Source organism: Balaenoptera physalus (assembly GCF_965194825.1).
Source record: "Balaenoptera physalus genome assembly, chromosome: 16".
In the NCBI taxonomy this organism is placed as follows: Eukaryota; Metazoa; Chordata; class Mammalia; order Artiodactyla; family Balaenopteridae; genus Balaenoptera; species Balaenoptera physalus.
In genome coordinates, this window is record NC_138898.1 from 16,775,893 (window position 1) to 16,801,436 (window position 25,544).

Below are 25,544 nucleotides of genomic sequence, written 5' to 3' on the forward strand. Positions count from 1 at the left end.
GAACTAGGATTCAAATCCACCTGTCCACAAAACTAGTGGTCTTTCCTACAGCTCACTGCTTCTCAACTTTGGTAAGCTTTTGGGTCTTAATTTTAAGTGTGTGTTAGGATCCTTGCAGTAAATGGCAATAGCTGTGCCAGTCAAAATACACTTTAATTGACTGCCATTGAGGAAGCTAAGTTTGGAAAACAAAAGTTCGAGCAGAGAGCACAACTTTTGTTGTGAATGGAATCCTGTTTCCAGAATGGTTTCCCTTCCTGAGGATGGTCTGAACAGAGGGTTTGGTTCCCAAGCTGGGCCATGGTGCGTACCAGATTTTTCCCAGAGACTTGGGTCACTATGAATGGTCCCCCGAGGTGGGACGACAGAGGGCCCTCTCTAGCTGTGGGCAGTGCTGGGGAGGGCTCCTGCGTCCTGCCATCTCAATGATGGTGACCCTCCTCTGTCCCCACCCTGCGCTTTGCACCTTACCTCATCTTTGAAGAGCCGCGCTTGGTCCTCACAACCTGTCAGGGTCTGAACAAAGCCGAAGACCTTGGAAACCAAAGGAGACATGTTGCCAAGGGGACGGGGCTCGGGAGAGGAGGGAGGAGGCGGGCCTACCCGGCCTTGGTGCCTCCTGGGCTCTAACAGTGTTGCTTTTTCTTGTCAGCCTAAGAGGATCTTGCATCTCCGTGCTGCTGGGTGAGCGAGGTGAGGCCCCTTGCTCCCGAGGCCCAGGCCTGAGCCTGTCTCTCCTACCGGACCAGCAGCACGTCCTCCTCCCCATCCACCAGGATGGGCCTATCAAACAGTCCCTCAGTGCCCCCCACCTCACCCCGAGCCACCCCACCTGCCCCCACTGAGCAGCTGAGAGGGACTGTGGACCGCAGGAGGTTGAGTCAGGAGCGCTGTGGGGCTCTGCCTGACAGGGGCCTTTCCTGAGCCCTCCTGCCAGGGTGCGGTGAGGGCAAAGTAGAGGAGGCGGAAGAGGGAGGGGCCCTCACCTCATTGATGGTCCACTTGGCGACTGTCGAGGCCGAGATGCCCGCCACTCCTGGCAGGAGCCTGCAGTGCTGCTCCCAGCACGCTGACAGCGACCGGTCGGGGTGGGCCGACAGGGCCGACATGAAGAGGGACTGGTGCATGACGTCAGTGGTCAGTGCTGGAAGGCAGAGGCAGAGGCTGGCGGCCAAGGCCGAAGGCTAACCTGGTCCCCGAAGCCCGCTCATCCCCAGGCCACCTGGCTGGCAGAGTGGGCAGGACCACGGCCCCTTTCGGGCAGCCCTGCAGAGCCAAGAGGGTGATCCAGATCTCCTGACTCCTCATCCAGTGCTCGCCCCTTGGGGTAAAGTGGGCTCCTCACGTTACAGACTGTGTAGAATGAGCCCACCCCCATCCTTCTGAGGCTGCATCACCCTGGGCCCTTCGAGGATGCTCTTCTCTCCTGGATCCGCTGCAGCATCCCAGAAACACCACTCTCTAGACACCTTGCATCAAAACGGCCCCCAACATCCAAGCAACCTCAGCCCGGACATCAAAAGTCCATCCTGCTTGCCCTCCTTTTCCTAAGTCCTTTTGCGCCCCCATTCCTGCAACCTCAGGGGGATCCTGTTTGAGAATCAGGATCAGCCTGCCCAGTCTGACACGCACCCCCTAACGGCTGCCTCTGTCTCAAGCTCCACTCCTCCCCACTACGTCCCCAGCCGGGTCTAGTTCATTCTCTGCATACCAGACCCCGGTCTACTCAGGCACATCTGGGGTGACCCCTGACCCACTCGCCATGCTGCCTGTCCCTCTGCTTCCTGATCTGTTCCTGGAACCCCTGGCTCCCGACTCCAGCCTCCAAGCGGCTCTTCGATTTGGTGAGTGACCCTGTTCTACCTGGCTTCCTCTTTGGCCAGGCTTGGTGGCTGTCTGCTTGGACTTCATCTACTTCTGGCCACTCTGGCAAACCTGGCCCCTACCCGCCTTACCTGCCTTGGATGGACCACATGGCCACTGTCCCATGGGGCTTGCCCTGCCTCTGCCCAGAATCCAAGACAGCCGGCTCTATCCTGTTCAGGTGCTAATTCTAGACTCTCGTGAACGCGGTCCCCCACTGCCCTCCTCTTGCAGGCCCTCCCTGCTCATCACATTGTCCTTGCATCCCTCCTCTTCGCTTCAGCCTTTCACCCTGACTCCTTGCGCCTCACAATCATCCTCAGAGCCTCTGGGATCCCGTTTCCAGCCCCACTGACTGCTCTTCTGTAACACGGCCCGCCTGCTGCCTCTCTGCTCATCAGCCCAAACCCAGGCACCTGCCCACACCCTGAAGCGCACCACCCTTCAGCACCACCAGGGAGCCTGCAACTGCTGCCCAGCCCAGCCAGCTCTCTCAGGACCCGTTTGGGGTGCACCCCGGATCTCCCGTGACAGCTACTGCCACCAGCGCTTCATCTACCTGCCCTCGGGTCTGGCCTCCCGTCCACCCAGGTGCCCCTCTTTGAAGCCCTGTGTCTGGTGCTCCATGTACGCTGGCGAGGAATCTGGGAGCTGTGCTGCTCCCTATCTTTCTTCCCCAGAGCACAGGACAGGAGCTTTTGCAGGCACCCGTGATATCTTATCTAACTGCCAAATATCTAGCTGCAGGTCAGAAACAGCTCCTCTTGTTCTTTTTTTTTTTGGCTTAAAAGCAACAGAAATGTATTCCTCACGGTACTACAGGCTGGAAGTCCCAGATCAAGGCACCAGCAGATTCGATATCTAGTGAAGGTCTGCTTCCTGACCCACAGGCTGCCATCTTCTCACTGTGTCTTCACATGGCAGAAGGGGCAAGGGGTCTCTTATAAGGGCACTAATCCCATTCATGAGGGCTCCATCCTCATGACCTAATCACCTCCCAAAGGCCCCACCCCAAATACCGTGACACTGGGGATTAGGTTTCAACATATGAATTTGGGGGGGGTATACAAACGTTCAGTCTACAGCACTATTATTATTGGAGGTTAATAATGGTGTGCTGAATAGGCACTGTGGAAAGGCAGGGGAACCACGGTGAGGGGGTGTGGGCAGTGGGGGTAATGCAGTATAATAGAAAACACAAACTGGACTCAGAATCAGGAAATGGGGTTAGTTCCTTACTAACTTGCTCTTTAGTCCTGGGCAGGTCATTTAACATGGGCCTCAGTTTCTCCATCTGTAAATAAACTGGTTGGGTAAGGAAATCACTGCGGTTTCCTCATTCTTTCCAACAGCTGACACTCTTGGGGCGTGAATGGCCCTGCGAACAGTCAGAACATGCAAGCCGACAAGGTGTACCAGGACGGGATAGAAGAGGTGCCCACGGCAGTCCCATCTCTGAAAGTCCCCACTCTGAAGGCCGGGAGGCAGGCCAAGACCCGCCTCACTCAGGCCTGGGCTGCGGGAATTGCCTTCTGCTTCTACCAAGAGGAAACAGTATGGAACAGCAGCAAGAGCGAGTCAGGCAAGACATCAGGACTAATAATTCCTGCAGGTTATCAAGCACTTCCCATGGACCACCTCATTTAAGCCTCTCACCACCTTTTAAGATTGGCACTATTTTATTAGCGTTTTACAGATGAGGAAGCTGAGGCTCAGAGAGGTGGCTTCACCTGCTCAAGATCTCACAGCATGTAAAAGGCAGTCTGCCTTGAGGTTGTGCTTTAAATCTCTGGGCTAATACTGACCGGGTTACAGAGACTGTTCCTGAAGAACTGGAATAGCCTGGGTCCTGCCCAGAAATTGTGCATTGATCCAGGTGATTTCTCAAGGTCTCTTCTTGCCTTAAAGTGATGTGCATTCAGGGAATTCCTGGGCTGTCCAGTGGTTAGGACTCTGTGCTTCCACTGCAAGGGGCCCAGGTTCGATCCCTGGTCGGGGAACTAAGATCCCGCGTGCCCCCAGGCGTGGCCAAAAAAATTATCTATCTGACAAAAAAAATGATGCGCATTCAACTCAACTGAAACAAGATCCCCAGCATCCCTGCTGTGCATCAGGACCTGTGCCAGCGGCTGAAGATACAGATGAATTCATCATGCAGTGGAGGGCTCGGTCACCTTGTCCCTCCCCTTGGAGCCATGGGCTGAGCTGTGTCCCATGCCCCTTAAAATTGATATGTTAAAGCTCTAATCTCCAGTATCTCAGAATGTGACTGTATTTGGAAAAAGGGCCTTTAAAGAGGTGATTAAGTTAAAATGAGGCTGATAAGGTGGACCTTAATCCAATCTGTCTGGTATCCTTATAAGAAAAGGAAGTTTGGAGACATGGAGAGACCCTGGGGGCACACAGGCATAGAGCAAAGACCATGTGGGACACAAGCAGGAAGGTGGCTGTCTGTACGCCAAGGGGAGAGGCCTCAGAAGAAACCAAACCTGTTGATCCTTTGAGCTTGGACCTCCAGCCTCCAGAAGTGTGAGAAAGTACACTTCTGTTGAAGCCACCCAGTCTGTGGTACTTGGCTGTTGCAGCCAGTCTAAGACAAAGGAGGTGGAAAAGTGAACTGACGTGTGGGTCAGATAATTTACGTCTGTTGTACCAGCAGCCATAGCAGAAGTCAGACCCGAGTTTGAAGCCCAGCTCAGCCCCTTAAGAGGCGAGTGACCTTGGGCAAATGACCTCACTCTACCAACCTCCCACTCCTCTTCTCTCAGGAGAGAATGACATCTACGTTACAGACCACTTGTGAGAGTCAGCAACGGTATAGGTAAAGCATCTGAAACGGTGCTGGGCCCATAGTAGGTGCTCAATAAACAGCAAAGTAGCCACTATTATTTCAGGTAATTGACACCGGAAATGCAGCTATTATTCATGTTTTCAAATGAGGAAACTGAAGCTCAGAGATGTTAATTAAGTTGCTCAAGGCCACACAGCTAGAAAGTGACAGCTATGGCCTCCCTCCCTGGAAGCCTAGATTGAGAAAAGCAGAGCTGGAGGCATCATCCCACCTCACAGTGAACCAGAAGTCCAGAGAGGCTCTGCGCCTTTCCCGCAAACTCACAGCAAAACCAGGGATGAAAAGGGGCTGGAATCGGAGGTCGCTCAAGGCCCCACCCTGTGGTCTTGCCACTGCTCTGTATCCCCAAGTATCTCGAATGCAGAGGTGGCCTGCCTGCCAGCTTCTCCGGCTCTGGGCACCCCTGGTGACTCCTCCCACCAATTACTAAGTACTCATTGTGAACGTGGTGGAGGACACAGGAATAAATGACCCAGGACTCACTCGGGAAATCTTCCTGTGGGATCTTCTGATACTTTGGAGGGCGTCCGATCCTGGAGAGAGAGGGACCAGGTCCGTGGCAGGGAATCAGGGCCTGGCCTGGCCCAGGAGGACTCGAGGCCCTGCACCCTTGCCCTCCGCACCGGCTGTGATGGCGAGGCTTCTTCCTTAGGGAGAAGCCCGAGAGGTTCCTCTTACGGGCCAAGGCCTCCGTGTCGGACAGCTCTGCCTTCAGCCGGCTCTGGTTCCTCTCGGCCAGTGGGCAGCCCGAGAGGCAGTGGTGGGCTGTGAACTTGCCTGTGACGTGGCCAGAGCCATCACAACCAGGAGTGGGGCACTTTCTGGAGAAGAAGAAGGCTTAAGATGGGCTGAATCTGATTGTTCCCACTTAGCTCTTCCCAACCCTGGCCCCGTTAGGAGAGTGGCTGGGTGGACCCTGGTCGGCCACCCCTAGTGGGTATAAAACCCTCTCGGGCTTCCCTGGTGGTGCAGTGGTTAAGAATCTGCCTGCCAATGCAGAGGACACGGGTTCGAGCCCTGGTCTGGGAAGATCCCACATGCCACGGAGCAACTAAGCCCGTGAGCCACAACTACTGAGCCTATGCGTGTAGAGCCTGTGCTCCACAACAAGAGAGGCCACGACAATGAGAAGCCCACGCACCGCGATGAAGAGTAGCCCCCGCTCGCCGCAACTAGAGAAAGCCCGCGCACAGAAACGAAGACCCAACACAGCCAAAAATAAATAAATAAAATAAATGAATTAAACAAACAAACAAAAAACAGATCCTCTCTGAGCAACAGTGCCCGAGGGTCTCTTAGCAGGAGCCCTTCACTCACCGGTGGTGAAAGCTGTACTTGGAGGTCCTGGTCTGTGGCAGGCTTCGACAGCTGAGAGGGGGACAGCTCCCAGGGGAGGCAGAGCTGGGCTCTCTGGGTCCTGGAGGGGCAGGAAGAAAAGGGTCAGCACAGGGCCCTGGGGGTGGGCGAGGGGCTGGGAGAGGAGTCATGCAGGGCAGGGAGGTCAGCACTAGGAACCAGTTCCCCAGGTACAAGGGGCCCTGAACCAGGCTGGGACACCGCTTCCTGGACGGATACGGATGTCAGCCCCTCTTGGGGGAATGAGGGCTTGGCTCTCATATACTTTGTGGAAACCTGCAGGCCATACTCTCTGAAAGGAGGAGAACCCTTGGGGAGATCAACTCAGAGCCGGTGTGGGCACAGCTGCCCCCGGAAGCCACATCAGGCAGATTTTCATGTTATTCTTGTTTCTCAGTTTTACCCCCAAGACTTTGGTGACGTTTTTTAGGCTCTGCCCATGTGCAGAGAACAATCAAGAAGAATCAACACCACACGTGAAACAGATGTGGGTGACCTCTAACCCCTGCCTGCTGAGGGGACCAGGATTTGATTTAGGGAGCCACATTGCCTTAGCAAACACAGAGCATGCTCTGTGTGGCTCTGCTACTCGCTGAGAGAACTCCCCAGGGGTACAACTACCTCCTAAGCATATGCTCCCAAGTGAGCTTGGCCCTTCACACCTCCAGCCCCAAACCCAGCGAACTGGGGAGGCCAGAAGCACTGCTATGTGTAGCAGAGACCCCCGGGGTGGGGAGGATGAGGGACCCCAGAGCTCACTGTGGGCATGCTATAGAAGGGGGAGGGGTGCCAGAGCTCGGGGGCAGGGTCGGACATCAGGAGGAGAGGGTCAGAGTGCCCTAGGGGTACACACGGAGAGGAAGCTGCAGGGGATGCCCTGTCTTGGAGCACCAGCCCGCGGGGTGGAGGTCAGGGTGGTCGGCATCGATCCAGAAGTCATAGGCGTGACTCCAGCCATCAAAGTGGAGCTGGGGAGGAAAGGCCCTTGGAGGTCAGGTGTTCCTCGTGGAGCCCAGCTCAGCCGGGAGGTCCTCCAGGCTCCAGGAGGCTCTCCCCATCCCTGGGGCCTGTCAGAAGCAAGATCCTGGATTGGAAGAACCAAGGGGCCAACCCCACAGTAATCTGTCTTGGCCACCACACTTCCCAAGGGTTTCACCCTTTAAGTTACTGGCATCTCCCATCAATCCTTGGATAGGACAAGGATTATTAGGCCCATTTTATAGGCTCAGAGAGGAGACGTGACTTATCCAGACTCACAAAAGTAAGTCACAGATGAGGCCAGACTGAGACCCAAGATCTTCGGCCTCAAGTTTAGAGCTCTCTTCCCTGCAACACACAGCCTCCCTCAAGTCTGGCTCATACCATGCCCTTGACCTCAACTCAGCCTACAGAAGTCCTGCCCAACTGGCCTGTCCCCTCTCCCAGCCCGAGGGGCCCAGAGCCACCTTTATCCGATGGTCCTCCACATCCTCCACGCTGGCCACACGAATTAGGGCTGGGTTCCTGCGGTCCACGGCCTCCAGTTTCATGTTGACCAGGAAGCTGTGCGGGGGTCGCTGCAGGGGGACAGCGGCCTTCAGGCCAAGGCCCAGCTCAGCAGAGCTGAATTCCCAAGAGGGGAGCCCAGGTGCTGTGCCTGGGGAAACCACAGCCAAAGGGGGAGGCCAGGGCCCCATCCTGGCTGGCCGAGGGCTCCTCGCCTTTCCGAGCTCAGCTCGGGTGGGGAGAGATGACTCACCACCTTGAAGGCCCAGGCGGGCACAGCAGAGGCCCCAGTTTCTTCCAGATATTTCTCCCAACAGAAGCTGTCAGGGTCTGGGTAGTCTGGAGGAGAGGATGAGTGCAATGTCTAGGCACCCAGGTGTACTGGGGGAGCTCTCCCCTCTAAGCAGGACCAGGGGCATGGAAAGGACAAAGGCCCGTGGAGAGAAGTCTCCTGGCATCACCACAGCCTGCTCCTTGCAGGGGGCTCCTGAGGCAGAGGGGTGCCAGGCAGAAGCAAGCACACCACCTCACAATTCACAGGGCTTTCTGGGAACCCTGGCCCCTAGCCCCCTCCTCGGCTCTGTTGCTCCAGCCCCGGTCCCATCTGAACCCCTACTGCATGTGGGCCAGCATAACACCCCGACAGGGAAGGATACACTTTCTTTGCTCTGGACTCCTGCTCCCTTGCTGAGGTGGGGGGTCATCTAACTTTCTTCCCTTCAACCTTAACAGAGTCAGGGTTTGACAGGCCTCTCCTAAGATCAGAGGGTTCTCAACTCCCAGGCAAAGAATCTAAGGCTCCAGGCCACATTTGTCCCCTCACCCTGCCCCCTAAAGACCCAGCTAATGAGATACTGGTAAGGGACCAGGGAGAGGGGGGTTGGCTCAGGCTGCAGGGTCACCTTGTGGAGGGGTGAGGGGCCTTCCTTGCTTCTGGCACCAGCCCACCGGGTGGATGTAGGGGCTGCTGGGATCACACCTGAAACGCAAGAATTATTCACTGTCCCAAGAATCAATCTTGTGAAAATGATTCTACTACCCAAAGCAATCTACAGATTCAATGCAATCCCTATCAAATTACCAATTGCATTTTTTACAGAACTAGAACAAAAAATCTTAAAATTCGTATGGAGACACAAAAGACCCCGAATAGCCAAAGCAGTCTTGAGGGAAAAAAAGAGAGTTGGAGGAATCAGACTCCCTGACTTCAGACTATACTACAAAGCTACAGTAATCAAGACAATATGGTACTGGCACAAAAACAGAAATACAGATCGATGGAACAGGATAGAAAGCCCAGAGATAAACCCACGCACCTATGGTCAACTAATCTATGACAAAGGAGGCAAAGATATACAATGGAGAAAAGACAGTCTCTTCAGTAAGTGGTGCTGGGAAAACTGGACAGCTACATATAAAAGAATGAAATTAGAATACTCCCTAACACCATACACAAAAATAAACTCAAAATGGATTAGAGACCTAAATGTAAGACCAGACACTATAAAACTCTTAGAGGAAAACATAGGAAGAACACTCTTTGACATAAATCACATCAAGATCTTTTTTGATCCACCTCCTAGAGTAATGGAAATAAGAACAAAAATAAACAAATGGGACCTAATGAAACTTAAAAACTTTTGCAAAGCAAAGGAAACTACAAACAAGACAAAAAGACAACCCTCAGAATGGGAGAAAATATTTGCAAACGAATCAATGGACAAAGGATTAATCTCCAAAATATATGAACAGCTCATGCAGCTCAATATTAAAAAAACAGGGCTTCCCTGGTGGCGCAGTGGTTGGGAGTCTGCCTGCCAATGCAGGGGACACGGGTTCGAGCCCTGGTCTGGGAGGATCCCGCGTGCCGCGGAGCGACTGGGCCCGTGAGCCACAATTACTGAGCCTTCGCGTCTGGAGCCTGTGCTCCGCGGCGGGAGAGGCCACGATGGTGGGAGGCCCGCGCACCGCGATGAGGAGTGGCCCCCGCTTGCTGCAACTGGAGAAAGCCCTCCCACAGAAACGAAGACCCAACACAGCCAAAAATAAATAAATAAATAAATAAAAACCAACAACCCAATCCAAAAATGGGCAGAAGACCTAAACAGACATTTCTCCAAAGAAGACATACAGATGGTCAAGAAGCACATGAAAAGCTGCTCAGCATCACTAATTATTAGAGAAATGTAAATCAAAACTACAATGAGGTATCACCTCACACCAGTTAGAATGGGCATCATCAGAAAATGTACAAACAACAAATGCTGGAGAGGGTGTGGAGAAAAGGGAACCCTCTTGCACTCTTGGTGGGAATGTAAATTGATACAGCCACTATGGAGAACAGTAAGGAGGTTCCTTAAAAAACTAAAAATAGAATTACCATATGACCCAGCAATCCCACTGCTGGGCATATACCCAGAGAAAACCATAATTCAAAAAGACACATGCACCCCAATATTCATTGCAGCACTACAATAGCCAGGTCGTGGAAGCAACCTAAATGCCCATCGATAGACAAATGGATAAAGAAGATGTGGCATATATATACAATGGAATATTACTCAGCCATAAAAAGGAATGAAATTGGATCATTTGTAGAGACGTGGATGGATCTAGAGACTGTCATACAGAGTGAAGTAAGTCAGAAAGAGAAAAACAAATATCATATATTAACGCATATATGTGGAACCTAGAAAAATGGTACAGAGGAACCGGTTTGCAGGGCAGAAATAGAGACACAGATGTAGAGAACAAACGTACGGACACCAAGGGGGGAAAGCGGCGGGGTGGGGGTGGTGGTGGGATGAATTGGGAGATTGGGATTGACATGCATACACTAATATGTATAAAATGGAAAACTAATAAGAACCTGCTGTATTAAAAAATAAATAAAATAAAATTGAAAAAAAAAAAGAATTATTCACTGTCCCAGATGAAACTTCGAGGTCCTAAATCTGCTGTCCTATGAGATCATGGCGACAGGGCACACCCTCATGTTACTTCTGGGTGAGAGTGAGACAGATGAGGTGAGAGAGTCAGAAAATTCCAACAGTAACTAAAAACTCTAACAGCACCTTAATATCTCAGTGACAATCATGGGTCACAGGGGTTTGCTCGTCTTAACCTTGGTACTTTTGATGAAATATTTAATTGCCACCATAATTAATAAATGATGTAGATCAAATCCACAGGGCAGTCAATTGTCCCCCGAGCAATATGTCAGGGCTGGGCTGGGTCTACGTGAAGCCTCCCGCCCCCGCCATCCCCTCCCCACCCCCGTCCCCACCCCCCAGGGCCAAGTCTGGGTCCTCCCACTACCAGTAGTCGTAAGTGTCATCCCAGTTGTCAAAGTGCACCAGGAAGCGGCTGTCCACCACGTCGGTCACACTGGCCACGCAGATGAGGGATGGGTTCATGCGGTCCACGGCCTCCAGCTTCATGCCCACCTGGAAGCCCAGGGGTGGGGGACTCTGGGGGCAAGAAGAGGGGCTGCCACGGCCAGGCCCAGGCTGGCTTGTGCTGGCCCAGAACCCGCCGGCAAAGGAAGAGGAGTAGGTTCCCTGGGGGTCGTGCCTGGCGGGTGGGCAGGGAGGAGGGCGGGAGAAAGAGGCTGAGAAAGAGGGTCCCTCCGGGGCAGAATCATAAACCCCAGCCCTGAGCCACTCAGGAATTTCTGGCCTCCAAGGGACTCTCAGAGGAAGCCTCACTGTGGCAGAAGATGAGTGACTAACACGAGGCTACACCCTCACCCAAAGAGTCTGCCAGGCTGAGCACAAGCCTCCCCTCCCCAGACAAGCCTGGCCCAGCCTGGGGCTGAGGCAGGTGGGTCCACAGCGGGGTGGCGGAGAAAGAGGAGCTGACAGGTGAGGCAGGGAGCGGGGAGGGAGGGCAGGGAGGCACCTGCCACGTGTCGGGCATAAACTCCAAAAGCCATCACCTCCCTCAGTCTTTACCACAGCCCTAAGGAGATGGGTATTATCACCCCCATTTTATAAATTAAGTGACTTGCCCAGGACCACAAAGCTGGTCAACGGTGGGGACAGGACTTAAACAGTTTGATTTAAAAATCTGCATCCTCCGTCACAATAGCTGGTAGAAGCCCACCGGTCACATGGGAACCTGTAAGTATGATCTCTGGGGCTGGACTGGGGCTGGGGGTACCTGCCCATTCCTGGACAGCATGGCACAGCCCCTGGCCCACGGGGGCCCTGGACTTTCCATATGGTAACAGTTGTATTGGGAGTTCCCTATATATGTCTCAAACCTTTTGCTTGGGATTAGGAGATATTTTAGCTGCGGGATAAAGTTGCCGGCTGCCTTGAACAGAGAGAAAGACAGGGGGTGAGTGTTGGAACCAAATGGGAAAGCCTCAATGTTGGTCAAAAGGAAGGAAAAAGCCACTCCCAGAATAGAGGCTTGGACCTGACACCAAGAACTGCAGAGAAACCCAAGCCAAAAAGAAGAATGACACCTCAGTGCCCAGGCTCGGAGGGGGATGTGCGGAGGAGAGGATTTCAGCGGTAGGGAGGAGGGAGGGAACTGGGGGAACCCCGTAATCGGCTTCCTCCTCTGGCCCTGCCCAGTGGGCCCCTCCCATCTGGTGAGGACCAGAGCCCAGCTGGGGGCACCAGTAGATGAGTGCTTGTCTGCTGAGTCAGAGAGCCTGGCCGGCTGCAGTGACTCTATCCTGGGAGGCACATGTCTGCTCTCTCAGGGGCACTCACGTGGCTCTGGCTCACAAACAGGTGCTTGGGGGCAGCCTGGGTTCTTGTGCTGCGCAGGTAATGGCTCCAGCTGAACTCCTCCTCCTTGTAACCTAGGCCCCTCGGGGGGGAAGAACAGAGCACCGTGCAGACAGAGGCTGGGCCATGGCGTGCACACCCCACACTGAAGCAGCAGAATCAGGCAGGCCTGAGGACCCCACAGGCCTCGAGAACCTGCCCAGGGAACCCCTGACGAAGCAGGACACAACCTAGATGGGCGTCCGCTCAAAGGGCAAGGGCAAAGCAGAAGCCCTGGGGCCGAGGCATAGCAGGATGAGATGCAGAGAGGCTGACTGTGCAATGGGAACAGGGAAGGAGGTACCACCAGCAAGGGGTGGGGGCAGGTCTGGGAGGCTCACTGCCTCACTGGCACCAACCCAGCTAGGCCTTACCTTTGGGGGGCTGCAGCTTGTGCCCCGTCTTCTCAAACCAGCCAGCGGGATGAATGTCAGGGGAACTGGCATTGATCCAGAAGTCGTGGCACTCGGAATACCCATCGAAGTGCAGACGTAGGCGGTAGCCACACACCTGGCCCCATGAGGGGGAAGCACAGGGACGCCGATGCCAGCAGTTGCCGCACTCCCCTTCCCTCACCTCTCCTGGCCCGGCCTGGCGTCTCAGGGGCTCTGGTGCTAGCAGGTTCCCCACTCCACCCCTCCTCACCCCCAGGTTTCCCTGCATCCTGCACTTTGCCCCACACCCTCCCATCCTGCAATGAGGATGGTTCACATACTCATGAGCCCTGAGCTCTGGGCACAAGACAGGTAGATTCTAAGGTACTCTCTGGCCCCTTTGAACCCTGGATAGACTCCCAAGGGCAGTGACCAAGGCTCAGGCCTGCTCAGGGCCCCCGGGGACCTTTCCTTCTGCTACCTTCTCTCACTGCTCAGACCTCAGCAAGCTGATGGCGGCTCCTTGAGCATGGCGCCCTTGAACGTGGCATTCCACGCCCCAGAGCTTCCGCTCGCTTTGCCTCTTGTGCCCGGCACATCCTATTCATTCACAGCTCATCTCTCGAGACTCAGCAATGGAGGCCCTTCCCCTCTGAAGCCGCTCCTGTCCCCTCAGTGCCCCCCTGGTCACATCTGTCATCACCCCTGCAGGCTGTTGCTGTTTATCTGGCTGATTCCCACACAACTGTGAGCTCCTAAGAGGACAAGGACCTTGTTGGACTCGTGCCACCATCCCCGCCCTCAGGAGCGCTCCTCCTCAGTAACACCACCACCCCGACCCTTCGCCTGCTTTTTGCTCGTTTTTTAGCTTTCTGCGCATTCCCCTCCCCTTTCTGAGGGCAGTGCAGTGCCCCCCTCATCTGAGTCCGGGCCCTCCATGCCCCTGGCTGGCTCCTTCAAGCCATCCTGAGAGGCGTCACCAGGATGGGGGTGCCAGCCTCAGCTCACCTCAGCCACGGTGAGGATGAAGTACATGCTTGGGTGCTGAGGGTCAATGCCTTCCAACTTCATGCCCGGTTTGAAGCCATTCTTGTTATGGGTGACCGCCTGGTACTGTCAACACACAGATGGGAGAGGGCTCAGCTTCCCTCCAGCCTTACCCTTGCTGAGTGGGCTTGGGGCAAAGGAACTGCCTTTGGGCTCCACCTGCCCAGTACTACCACAGGGGTAACTTATTTGGGGATCTTTAGTGCAGGGATCCAAAGCAGGACAGACTAGCTCCTAGGTCCCTCGAAAAATGGATGTCAGGGCTCTCTCTTACCCAAGTCATGGAAAGATCAGAATTGATTAGAAAGCACCAGAATTCAAAAGTCTGCAGGCCCAGTGATGGGTGAGCCTGGGTGCCACTCCCCTATTTCTTCCCACCGAGGAAGCCCCTTTCGGTGAGCCCTTTTCTACTCGGGGCCCCTAACGAGTCTTTCCACCTTCCGTTCTGCAAGTCCTTTGAGGGATGTCAGACGCAGAAAACACCAGAAGGCCTGAGTTTGGTGGTGAGTCCCTGGGCTGGGAAGACAAGCTCTTCCTAGGAGGAAAGTATGTGACTCACGTCCTGGAAGAGGCTGACGGGGGCAGTGATGGCCTCCTGCTCCTCAAGGTAGGATTCCCACGACCAGCCTTCCTTCTTCTCCCCTGAGGCTGTGGGCAGGAGACAGACAGGCTGACCCCTGGGCTGCTCCTCAAATACTATCTTCCACTCTACCTTAACCTCCAAAACACACTTGTGTCTGTGATCGCGTGCTGCCCTCTGGTCCCACTCAGCCATGAGGTGCTGCACACAGCGGGCTGTACCGAATTCTGTCCGTCCTGCCCCACCCCCCGGCCCACTGTCAGCAAAAGCACTTCGGATTAGGGAGTGACTAACAGAGGTTACAGAGTCTCAGCCACAGAGGGACAAAGCTACGTGACAAATCCTGAGCCAGAGGACTTAATCACAGAACCACTTAAGCTCACCAGGAAAGAAGAGGAAAAAGAGAGATGGGAGGAAAACATGCAATGAGGAAGAAACAGAAGAGACCACACAGAAAGAAGAAACCCCCTTATCCCGATTCTTCTTCCTCTGAGCACTGACAGAGTCACATAGAGACAAAATGTATGTACGTGTGCTTGGCGTGCCCACAGAGTAGAGACTGATTCCACACACACACCCCAGACATACACACAGAGTGCACACAAACACACGCTCACACACACATACTTTGGTCAGAGCCTACAGCCCTCGGAGTCTCCAGGTCCTGGGGAGGGGGGAGCTGCATCCCCCTGTGGGACCTTCAGTTTAGCCTGAGATGGAGTCCTGGCCTCCAACACAGAGGCGAAACATCCTTTAAAGACGGGAAAAGCTGGCAACATGTAAGGTAAGCTCCCAATGTCAGCCTGAAAAAATTTTCCACAATCAATTCATATCGCTCGGGTGAATAGCTCCAGCTTCTTCTAGAAACTTCCGTGCCTCAATTTTGTCATCTGTCAAATGCAGATCACTTTGTCTATCAGAGAGGGTCATCAGGAAGAGTAAGTGAGACGCTGTGAGTAAAAGATCCTTTTGAAATACTGGATCCTTCCTAGGTCTCCACTAAGTCTGTCTGATCTGGATTCTCGCTCTGCCTAGCTCTGGCTCGCTTGGCTATTGCTCTGGGTCATTCTGCTGTGGAGTGGTTTGTCACTCAGGAAGAAGCTTTTTCCTTAATTGGAACCTACATGGCTCCTAGGAGCTGCCTAAGTTCACCAGTCACTCCACTGAAGCTTGAGATCCCAACCATCTAACCCAGATGGGCCAAAGCAGGTATTTACTTCATCAACAGATCAACTAAGCCAGGAAACTCTGAGACCTACACCGACACAGCAACCTAGAGCACTGCTCTGCCAACTCCCCTTTGTCCTGAGTGAAACCTGGGTCGCCCCTTAGAATAGCGGTCCCCAACCTTTTTGGCACCAGGGACTGGGTTTCGTGGAAGACAATTTTTCCATGGATGGGGGCGGGGGCGATGGTTCAGGTGGTAATGCGAGCGATGGGGTCGGGGGTAAGGGGAGCGGCAGATGAAGCTTCACTCGCTTGCCTGCCATTCACCTCCTGCTCTGCAGCCCAGTTCCCAGCAGGCCGAAGACTGGACCAGTACCGATCCACGGCCCGGGGGTTGGGGACCCCTGCCTTAGAACACATCACCCACTATGGTCCCTCAAGAAACTCTCACTGTTGCCACTCGGTCCTCATCTGGACTTACGGTGTAGGGGGAGGGGCAGGGAGGAGGCTTCAGGATGCCAGGCTTAGCATCACCTTGCTGTTTCTGGCCACTGGCATTCCACATCATCCTGCATAATACCTGTTTTTTCAAATCACCAGTACTATTTACCAATCCCTTTACAGCACCCAATTCTCTGTGGATGACATCTTTCTTTTTGTCTCACTCTTCCCAAACTATAACACAAGCCAAGGAGCTGATGAGCTGTCAGATTTCTCATCTCAGGCAATTCGGCCCCGCCTTGGCTCTTTAATTCCAAGTTCATTTCTCTTTAGCCATACTCCAACATAGCCAAGCTCTAAGCCCCCCATGCCACAGTAGAGACGTCTGACGTCTTCACCTGCCACCCCTCACCCTCCCTTCCTTACCCTCCCATCCTCCCCACCACTTCCCTCCCTGGGCCTTTATTACCTGGATTCTCTCATAGTCATAACGCATAACAAGCACACAGTCTTTACAGCTTACCATCGCCCACCACTTCCTTCTACCTTAACCATTCCTTTTACCATGTAGGGGTACCTCCCATGCACCATGTCTGGTGCCAGAAACTGGGGGTACAGGGATGGTTCAGAGACTTCATATACATGGTCTCCTTTAATCCTAACATTGTCTGGACATGATAGGCAGGGCTGGTGGTAATCCTTTTCACAGATGAGAAAAGAGATTAAATGTAATCCACTAGAGAGAGGCCTGACCACTAAACCTTTTAGTAATGACTAGACTCCCTCCCTGACCAAGCCCCCAGCCTCCTCCAGTTTCATGCATCCTTTTTCCATGGTGAACAACTGGCTGAAACTTTAGGTACATCCCCAAGCTCAAATGAGTCCCAAAGCTCCTGTGTATGTTTGTATAGTTTGTGTACCATACATAGGTACCCAGCCAAGAGGGTGAATGGGGGCTGAAATCTAGCCTGGCTCCTTGCCAGGCCACGTGGCTTAGTCTGCTATGAAGACAGGTTGCCTTTTTCTAATTGGTCTTTTCCGAAGGGGCACCTTTTTATAATGTGCACAAAGGCACCATATAGGCTGGCTGTATCACCGATCCTCTCTTGATTTCCAGAAATGCTCCTTTGCTTATTTCTGCTCCCTTAGACTAGACGCCCCTGGCTAGCACTTTCATAGCAAGGTCAGGCTGTCCAAAACCAAACTCGCAACTTCTCTGCCAAAGCTTCTGTCCCTCTCAGTATTCTCTATCCTAGTCAACAGCACCACACCATTCATCCAGTCATGCAAGCTGGAAGCTTGGAAGGGATCCTTTACGTTTCTTTTTTTACTCCCCAGGATTCTTTAGTGCCTGAGTCCTACTGATTCCAACTCCTAGCTATCTCTTGACTATATCTCCACATCTCCATGTTCTCTGTCCTTCTTGTTTTGAACCTAGTCCTAGAGCCTCTTAATTTACTGTGCCTAAAACTCAATCTATTGCCAGAATATCTCTAAAATAAAAACTGGCTTGTTATGTTTTTGCTTTGAGGTCTTCAATGGCTTTGGATTTCCAATCAAAACCCAAAAATCCAAATACCTTTCCACACATACAAACCCCCTAGTGAACTAGCCTCATCCTGCATTTCCATGCCTCTGTGCCTTTGCACATGCTGATCCCTCTGCCTCAGAGATTCTGTCCCCACCCTGTCCCATCCTCCTATCTTTTTCTCATCCTTCAAGACCCAGCCATATCTCTGGCACCTAGCACAGGGTTTTTACACAGAATAGATGCTCACCAAATGTTTGCTAAATGAATGACTAGAAGGATGGATGGACGCATGGATAAGTGGATTGAATTCACCAACCTACCCCGTAGAGCCTTCCTCGATTACATGAGGAGGTGTTTCTTCTTTGAAGGTCCTTTGTATCTACATACCTCTATTACAAAATAGCTCTCTCTGCAGCTAGACTGTGAGCTCTTTAAGGGCTGGTATTGTGTTTTGCTTACTCTGAACTCTTAGCATCTAGCCCAGTGCCTGATACATGGTAGGCACTTAGTGTTTGTTAAACAAAAGCACAACAATGGAAATACTACATATCAAAAACTGTGTGGGGATGTAATGTACAGCACAGTGACTATAGTTAATAACACTGTATTGTAGGGACTTCCCTGGTAGTCCAGTGGTAAAGAACCTGCCTTCCAATGCAGGGGGCTTGGGTTTGATCCCTGGTTGGGGAATTAAGATCCCACATGCCACGGGGCAACTAAGCCCGTGCGCCTCAACAAGCGACCCTGCGTGCCACAAACTACAGAGCCCACGTGCCCTGGAGCCCGCGCACCACAACTAGAAAGAGAAAACCCGCAAGCCACAACTAGAGAGAAGCCCCATGCCTCAACGAAGAGCCTGCGTCACCATGAAAGATCCCACTTGCCTCAACTAAGATCCGACGCAGCCAAAAAAAATAAAGAAAAAAATCAAAACACTGTACTGTATATTTGAAAGTTGCTAAAAGAGTAGATCTCAAAAGCTCTCATTACAAGAAAAAAAATTCTAACTATGTGTGGTGATGGGTGTTAACTAGACTTATTGTGGTCATCATTTCACAATATATACAAATATCGAATCATTAGGTTGTACATCTGAAACTAATATCTCAATTAAAAAAAAAAAAAACCTCTGTGAGATGCAGCCAAAGGAGTATTTAGAGGGAAATGACAGCCATAAATGAACATATTAAAAAGAAAGAAGGCTGAAATTAATTAAATCTGAAAATTAAAATTAATCTGTCTCATGAAGTTAGAAAAAGAAAAGTAAAATAAGCCCAAAGAAAATAAAAGAAAGGAAATAAAAAAGAAAAGACAAATAAAATTAATAAGGCTCTGGCCAGACTGATTAAGAATCTTTGGGAAAAAAAAAAAAAGAATCTTTGGGAGGGGGTAAGGGGAAAGGGGAGATGTTGGTCAAAGGATACAAACTTTCAGTTATAAGATGAATAAATTCTGGGGACCTAATGTATAGCATAGTGATTAGAGTTAATAATGCTGTATTATATACTTGAAAGTGGCTAAGAGAGTAGATCTCAAATGTTCTCACCATAAAAAAGAAATGGTAATTATGTAATGTGAACAGGTAATGCTATGGTGGTGATCATTTTGCAATATATGAATATATCAAATCAACATGTTGTACACCTTAAACTTACACAATGTTGCAAGACAATTATATCTCAATAAAGCTGGGGGAAAAAAAGAAACAAAGAGAGAAGGCACACATAATAATAGGAGAAATTTTAAAAGGGATATCACTACATATCCTGCAGACTTCAAAAAGATAAAAGGGATATTATGAAGAACTTTAACATTCTTCTGACGAATTCCCTTCTTAATCACCCAGTCTTAAGCCTACTTCTACACATTAATGAAATTGCTCTCTTGAGTCACCAGGGCCACAATCCAATGATTTTGTCTTATTACTCAACTCTCTTGATCTCCATGTGCTACCAGCCACCTGTTCCATCTCAGCATTTCCTTCTTGCTCTACTTTCTTGGCTGTATCTTCCACCTCTTCTACTTCCATTACCGGTTTTTCTTTCTCCCACCCTAACCCTGCTCATTAATGGTGGATCCCTAGAAATCAATACAGTACTTCCCTCCCATCTTCTCTCTGGAAGCTTCTTCAGCATGGCTTCAGTTTTTTCAGTAGAGATAATTCCCAAATTAATGGTTCTAGCCAGACCTTCCACTGGAAGGTCAACAGGAAAGACAAAAAAATGTAAAGAGAAGAACAGAACACCATGGTTCAAGAACAACCGATGACAAGCAGTCATCAGGATGCCACCACTGGCTGGGTCTTTTCATTTCAAATTGCTACAGATACATCTCTGTATTTATCTACTTCTTATAGAGCATGGTTTGCCAATTCTTAATCAGTTCATTTTGAGACAGAATGCTTAATGAAGAGCCCGTTACTTGTGTTCCAAAAGTATAAGGGATCTATGCCTGGACCAAACTCAAGAGGCTGGGCTCCATAATGCTGTGCTCTACTGTTTATCCAGCCCTCAGTTTCTACAGAGTATAAATGGACTCTTTTCAAAATCTAATGAAAGCCATGGACCACCTCCCCAGGAAAATGAGCAATTCACAGAATTTTGCATGTAAAGTTAAGAGGGCACTGCTGCAAGAGGCATACTGATCAATGTCTTGTACTGAATCACACACTTAATATTCTCAACTTGTTCCCCAACTCTGCATGGCACTCCTTGTATTTTGATAGGAAATGTGTTTCTTATAGCCAATTTGAAAACGGCAAGGATCTGAATAAATATTTCTCCAAAGAGAATATATAAATGGCCAACAAGCATACGAAAAGATGTTCAACATCATTAGCCATCAGGGAAATGCAAATCAAAACCACAAGGAGAGGAACTTCCCTAGTGGTGCAGTGGTTAAGAATCTGCCTGCCAAAGCAGGGGACATGGGTTCAAGCCCTGGTCCGGGAAGATCCCACATACCGTGGAGTAACTAAGCCCGTGCACCGCAACTACTGAGCCTGTGCTCTAGAGCCTGTGAGCCACAACTACTGAGCCCACGTGCCACAACTACTGAAGCCCACGCACCTAGAGCCCATGCTCCACAACAAGAGAAGACACAGCAATGAGAAGCCCACGCACCGCAACAAAGAGTAGCCCCTGCTCGCCGCAACTAGAGAAAGCCTGCAGGCAGCAACAAAGACCCAACGCAGCCCAAAAATAAATAAATAAATTTAGAAAAAGAAAATGATGCTTCACACAAAACAATTGAAAAGGTGAAGGAAATATATGGGAGAGAAGGCTGAGTGTGTGTACATGAGTTACATGGTTCTAACTCTTAAACTATTGGAACATTACATCAGGACTAGATACGTCAGGTCTTTAGAACATGAATCCAATAGGGTAGCCATCAAACTGCCAAATAGACTGTAGATAAAATACAGATTATCCACACACACAGGACATGCAAGCAGCCCTGCCACCTCCACCCCTACCCCCAGATTCTTCTCCCAAAAGATCCCAAAAATGAGTGGAAAAAGATTTTAGCCATAAATGCAAACTTCTGTCTACTGATAAAGTTTCTTCCCTTGAAAAAAGGCAGAAGGGAGAAAATATCCAGAAACCAATGCCACACTAATGTTCACAGTTGAGATGGTGAAATGTATGAATCAAAAGATAACTTTAGACTGGTCAACAGGACCCAGCTAAAAAAATGCTGGTTTAGGGCTTCCCTGGTGGCGCAGTGGTTGAGAATCTGCCTGCCAATGCGAGGGACACGGGTTTGAGCCCTGGTCTGGGAATATCCCACATGCCGCGGCGCGACTAGGCCCGTGAGCCACAATTGCTGAGCCTGCGCGTCTGGAGCCTGTGCTCCGCAACAAGAGAGGCCGCGATAGTGAGAGGCCTGCGCACCGCGATGAAGAGTGGCCCCCACTTGCCGCAACTAGAGAAAGCCCTCGCACAGAAATGAAGACCCAACACAGCCATAAATAAATAAAATTTAAAAAAACAAAACAAAACAAAAAAACCAAAACTTAAAAAAAAAAAAATGCTGGTTTAAGAATGTATTTCTGGGGAGGGAATTCCCTGGAGACCCAGTGGTTAGGACTCCGTGCTCTCACTGCCGATGGCCCAGCTTCGATCCCTGGTCGGGCAACTAAGATCCCACAAGCCAAGCGGTGCGGCCCCAAGAAACAAAAAAAGAATGTATTTCCTTAAGAAAGATAGAGCAGTTGAGCCAACAGTAGTTAGACAGTAACTCCTTCCTCTATTTAAGACTTGAGATGCCATAAACCAATGACAGCTAAGACTTTGGCTTCTGATGTGACAGCCTCGGGTGAGAGAGAGAGCGGTGAAAATCTGGTTTGGCTATGATGGGCAAAATATGGAATAGGCACTATAGAGTTCAGAGCCCTGAACACAGATTGCGCTCCTCTGTATGGCACTGGATCCATCAAGGCAGAATGATGCCCTAGAACTGACCTCGCTCTCTGGTTCTCTCTGGGACAGGAAAGACAGTGACTCATGCAAGTGAGCCATGGTCCAAGAGGAAGCACCAACATACAACTCCTCCATTCATCCACTGAACAAACATTTATTGAGAGTGTACTCCACACCAGCCTCTGGACTAAGGACCAGGGATACAAATGCTTAGTAGAAGAGATTCGGTTTTGAGGGAGGAAGACAGACATTGCTACCCAGTATCTAGGTGATTATAAGTGTGATAAATGTTACTTGGCTCCAGTTGGCTGTTGTCACATGGCAATGTGGAGATGGTAATGGAGAAGACCTGAGGGCCAGAGCTAACTATGAATGACCTTTGTTCCATTTTTCTTAGAACTGAAGGGTCAGAATGGGGGCCCAAATAGCAAGGTCAGACCAATGACCAGTACGGACTTGCTCACACCACCAAAGGGAAGCAATACCACATGGTGCCATTAAAGGCTGCTCAAGTCTTTGGATATTGTGAGGCCTACTCACAACTGGATAAAAGAGGATAAACAAACACATGATATAACCCCCAAGAACACACATATACTGATGCACAAACCAAAAACACTGTCTCTCTCTCTCTCTCTCATTCTCTCTGTCACACACATGCTAACTTATGGTCATCTGTATATGTACAACACACCATCACAATGGTAACCCACACTCCCAGCCTCACACTTCCAAAGGTGTACACACACATGAATAGAATATATACACAGGCCATCATACCAGGCTGGCTGCTGTTCCACTCCTCACTTTCTGGGGTGCTAGTGGTGGGTTGTCCCTCTGGATCCTTTCCTTCTTCTTGCTTCTCCTGTGGAAGGCAAGCCAGATCCCAGCTTCCTGTCCTCATGGATTGGCATGAAGCCTCAGCCTCTATTCCTGGCCCCTGCCTAGCTCTCTGGTCACATGGTGTTCTTCCCCAAACAGATGGATATTCTTCTAGGCTACCAGCAGGAACACAGCTCTGGCAGACAGTCCCTTACCACATGGGCACAGACTCACATTAGCACACTCCCCCTAGTTACACAGCCTGACTGCAATTCTCCTCATTCCCAGGTGGGGAAACTGAGGACACAAATACTTGCCCTGTGCCAATTTTGCCTGCCCAGTGGAACTTTCATGCTCTGTCTCTTCCAGCTTCTCTGCAACTAGAGCCCTGTGCTCCCTGGCCTCTGGCTCAGAGATGGGGCTCCAGTGATGAAGCTTTCCATCTGCCTGCACATCTACTTGGTTACTGATTCATGTCAATGTGACTTAGCCCTGCCACTAGACTGAGATGGGAGCTCTAGAAAAACAGGAGAGTGGTTTATTTCCCTCCAACCAAGTACAGGATCTGACTCAGGATGGGACCCCAAAATATGATGAGTGAGTCATTATGTGTCTTCTCTAGCCCAGCCCCATGATTTGGATTAATGGAGGGGATAGTGGAATTGAGGTATAGCCTCTAGCCTCCCCCTACCCTCCGCATGCCCTCTTCCTACCATGGCCTCCGGCTCCGACTCCTCCTCAGATAGGCTCTGATATTCCCTGTGCTTCCTTTTCTTCATGGGTTTGAGGAGCTCAGAAGCGCTGGTGCAGGAGTTGTTCTGGCCTGAAGAGTTCTCCACTATGACTGACCTGAGGGAGGGGCAGCCTGAGGGAAAGAACTACCCACCCTGCACCATCCACACCCTCTCCTAAGCCCTGAACAGGAGTGGGGCTTTGAGGCCCGAAGGCAGAGAAAAGGAGGTGAATTCCCTCCCCCTTACCGCTCCTGGAACAGCTGGGGGCAGCCATCATTGGAGGCACCAGGATCTGGACCAGCGCCTTGCTGAGGCCCACACGCCTGGCATTGGCAGGTGCCATCATCATCCTCTGGCGGGTCCTGAGGGTTATCTTCTGGAGGGTCCTGGGGGAGGTCTTCTGCAGGGGGCCAAAAGGGTCTCAGGCCTCCCACCCATCACTTTCACACTCAGGCTCCGCCCACCTCGGAGCCCACGCTTGGCCTCCCCTTTGGTCCCCCCACCTTGGGCTCCCCTACTGGACAGCCCCGCCTACTTTCCCTTCCACCCCGCCCCACAGGCCCACAGCCTTCTCCGCCCCAAGACCGACCCGTGGGCGCGGGCACACCTGCAGGCACCCGGGCCACGCCCCCTCGGGCCACGCCCCTGGCCTTGGCTCCTCGGGGAGTTCAGGGCTCCCCCTACTCCCGCAGGGGCCCAGCTTCGGGCCTGGCGCTCCTACCCGGCTGTTGGGGGCCCGCATCGCCACCTCCCGCCAGGGCCTCGCCATCTTCGTACTCGGCCACGCCTTCCCGCCGCAGCTCGGGGCTTGGGGGCTGCTCCGCTCCTACCATGTTCGGCGGTGCGTATTCGCTTATCTGGAACTGGAGTGCGGAGGGTCAGAGGACCACGACTCCTGTACTGGCCCTTGACCCACCCCTAGTCAGCATGGTCCCTCTCCAGCCGCCTCACTGCAAGCCACATCCCCGGAACCCATTCACCATAAGCCACGCCCCTAGGGCCCCGCAAATGTCTCGTTTGGGGAGGTCTGCACTCCAAGCCACGCCCCCAGAGTCCCTCACTCCAAGCCCCACCCCCAGAATCCTCCCTCTTGGCCAGCTTCCCCACCTTCCGCCTCAGGCCCCGCCTCCAGGCCCGCAGGCCCCGCCCCGCAGCTGCGGCTCTCTGGACCCCCGCAATCCCCACAGATACTGACCCGTAGGCCACTCCTAGAAGGCGGGACCGCGGCCTCGGTCCACTCCAGGAGCCGCACTGTGCTGGTGCTGGGGCTGGCCGCCGGCCCAGCGCTTAACTGTGGCAGAACGGTGGCGGTGACAGGTACGCTGCCAGCCACTCGCTCCGGGGTGCCCACATGGATCTGCTCCCGCGGAAAGCAGGACACATCCAGGGCACTGCTGGGCAGACCAAGGGTGGCCGAGCTGGCTGCGAACAGATACACGGACAGACACGACACAGATGAGCCTGGTGGCCCTGCCCCAATCCTGCCATGCATGTGTGCAGGCAGGTGAAAAGTATCATCTCCTCCCCAGGACCCACACCTGCTTGGGCAGGTATGTGGATGCTTCTGTTCCCCAGACCCCTGGCTATGCCCACCTGGAATGATAAAGGCAGCAGCGGGCAGGTGAGAGCCGGAACCTGGGCTGTCTCTGGCCACCAGGTGCACGCTGACCTCCCCTGTGGAGGGCCCCTTCAGTGTCCCCAGCATCTCTATTTCAGCATGCCCCTCCATCCTGGTAGGCCTACAAACTGAACACAGCCCCCAAGGCGATCAGGGAGGTAGGAGGCCTCCTTGAGGAGGGGCTGCCCACCCACAGAGAAAAGCCTCAGTGCTGAGGGGAGTAGGGTGTTTTAGGAGCCCAGCATCAAGTTTGGCTCCTGGGCTCTATCCAGGTCACTCAGGTGAGGGCTCTGGCCAGGCCCTGCACCTCCCCCAGTCTCTGTAAGATGGGCATGTTTGAGGGTGCTTTGTAAACTGATGTGCCCACTCTAGGGAGCCTCAGGCAGTGTGTTTCAGGCCAAGGTTCTGTCTGGCCAGCTGTCTCATGGCACAGCCCTGGCCAAGTCCAAACTCCCCTCTTTCTCAACCCCCAC

General features: G+C 52.1%; 1 protein-coding gene across 9 annotated transcripts in view; it reads right to left on the bottom strand.

The window, feature by feature from the left end:
• Positions 1-25,544, bottom strand: part of L3MBTL1 (L3MBTL histone methyl-lysine binding protein 1) — a 42,504-nt gene that overhangs the window by 11,136 nt on the left and 5,824 nt on the right. For 5 of the 9 annotated variants that reach the window (XM_082430143.1, XM_082430142.1, XM_082430147.1 and 2 more), the window contains exons 2-20: positions 25,047-25,192; positions 24,649-24,875; positions 24,175-24,316; positions 23,700-23,853; positions 23,433-23,568; positions 22,678-22,762; positions 14,317-14,405; positions 13,719-13,823; positions 12,711-12,846; positions 12,280-12,371; positions 10,874-11,025; positions 8,458-8,534; positions 7,809-7,894; positions 7,516-7,626; positions 6,924-7,038; positions 6,032-6,131; positions 5,198-5,535; positions 987-1,144; positions 472-534 (exon numbers count right to left, since the gene is read on the bottom strand). In XM_082430143.1, the coding sequence (XP_082286269.1) occupies positions 472-534; positions 987-1,144; positions 5,198-5,535; positions 6,032-6,131; positions 6,924-7,038; positions 7,516-7,626; positions 7,809-7,894; positions 8,458-8,534; positions 10,874-11,025; positions 12,280-12,371; positions 12,711-12,846; positions 13,719-13,823; positions 14,317-14,405; positions 22,678-22,762; positions 23,433-23,568; positions 23,700-23,853; positions 24,175-24,316; positions 24,649-24,875; positions 25,047-25,182 (2,502 nt within the window). In that variant the 5' untranslated portion in view covers positions 25,183-25,192. Of the gene's footprint in view, positions 1-471; positions 535-986; positions 1,145-4,352; positions 4,454-5,197; positions 5,536-6,031; positions 6,132-6,923; positions 7,039-7,515; positions 7,627-7,808; positions 7,895-8,457; positions 8,535-10,873; positions 11,026-12,279; positions 12,372-12,710; positions 12,847-13,718; positions 13,824-14,316; positions 14,406-22,677; positions 22,763-23,432; positions 23,569-23,699; positions 23,854-24,174; positions 24,317-24,648; positions 24,876-25,046; positions 25,193-25,544 lie in introns of those variants that run through there. The other 4 variants (XM_082430145.1, XM_082430150.1, XM_082430149.1 and 1 more) reach the window with 4 other exon arrangements.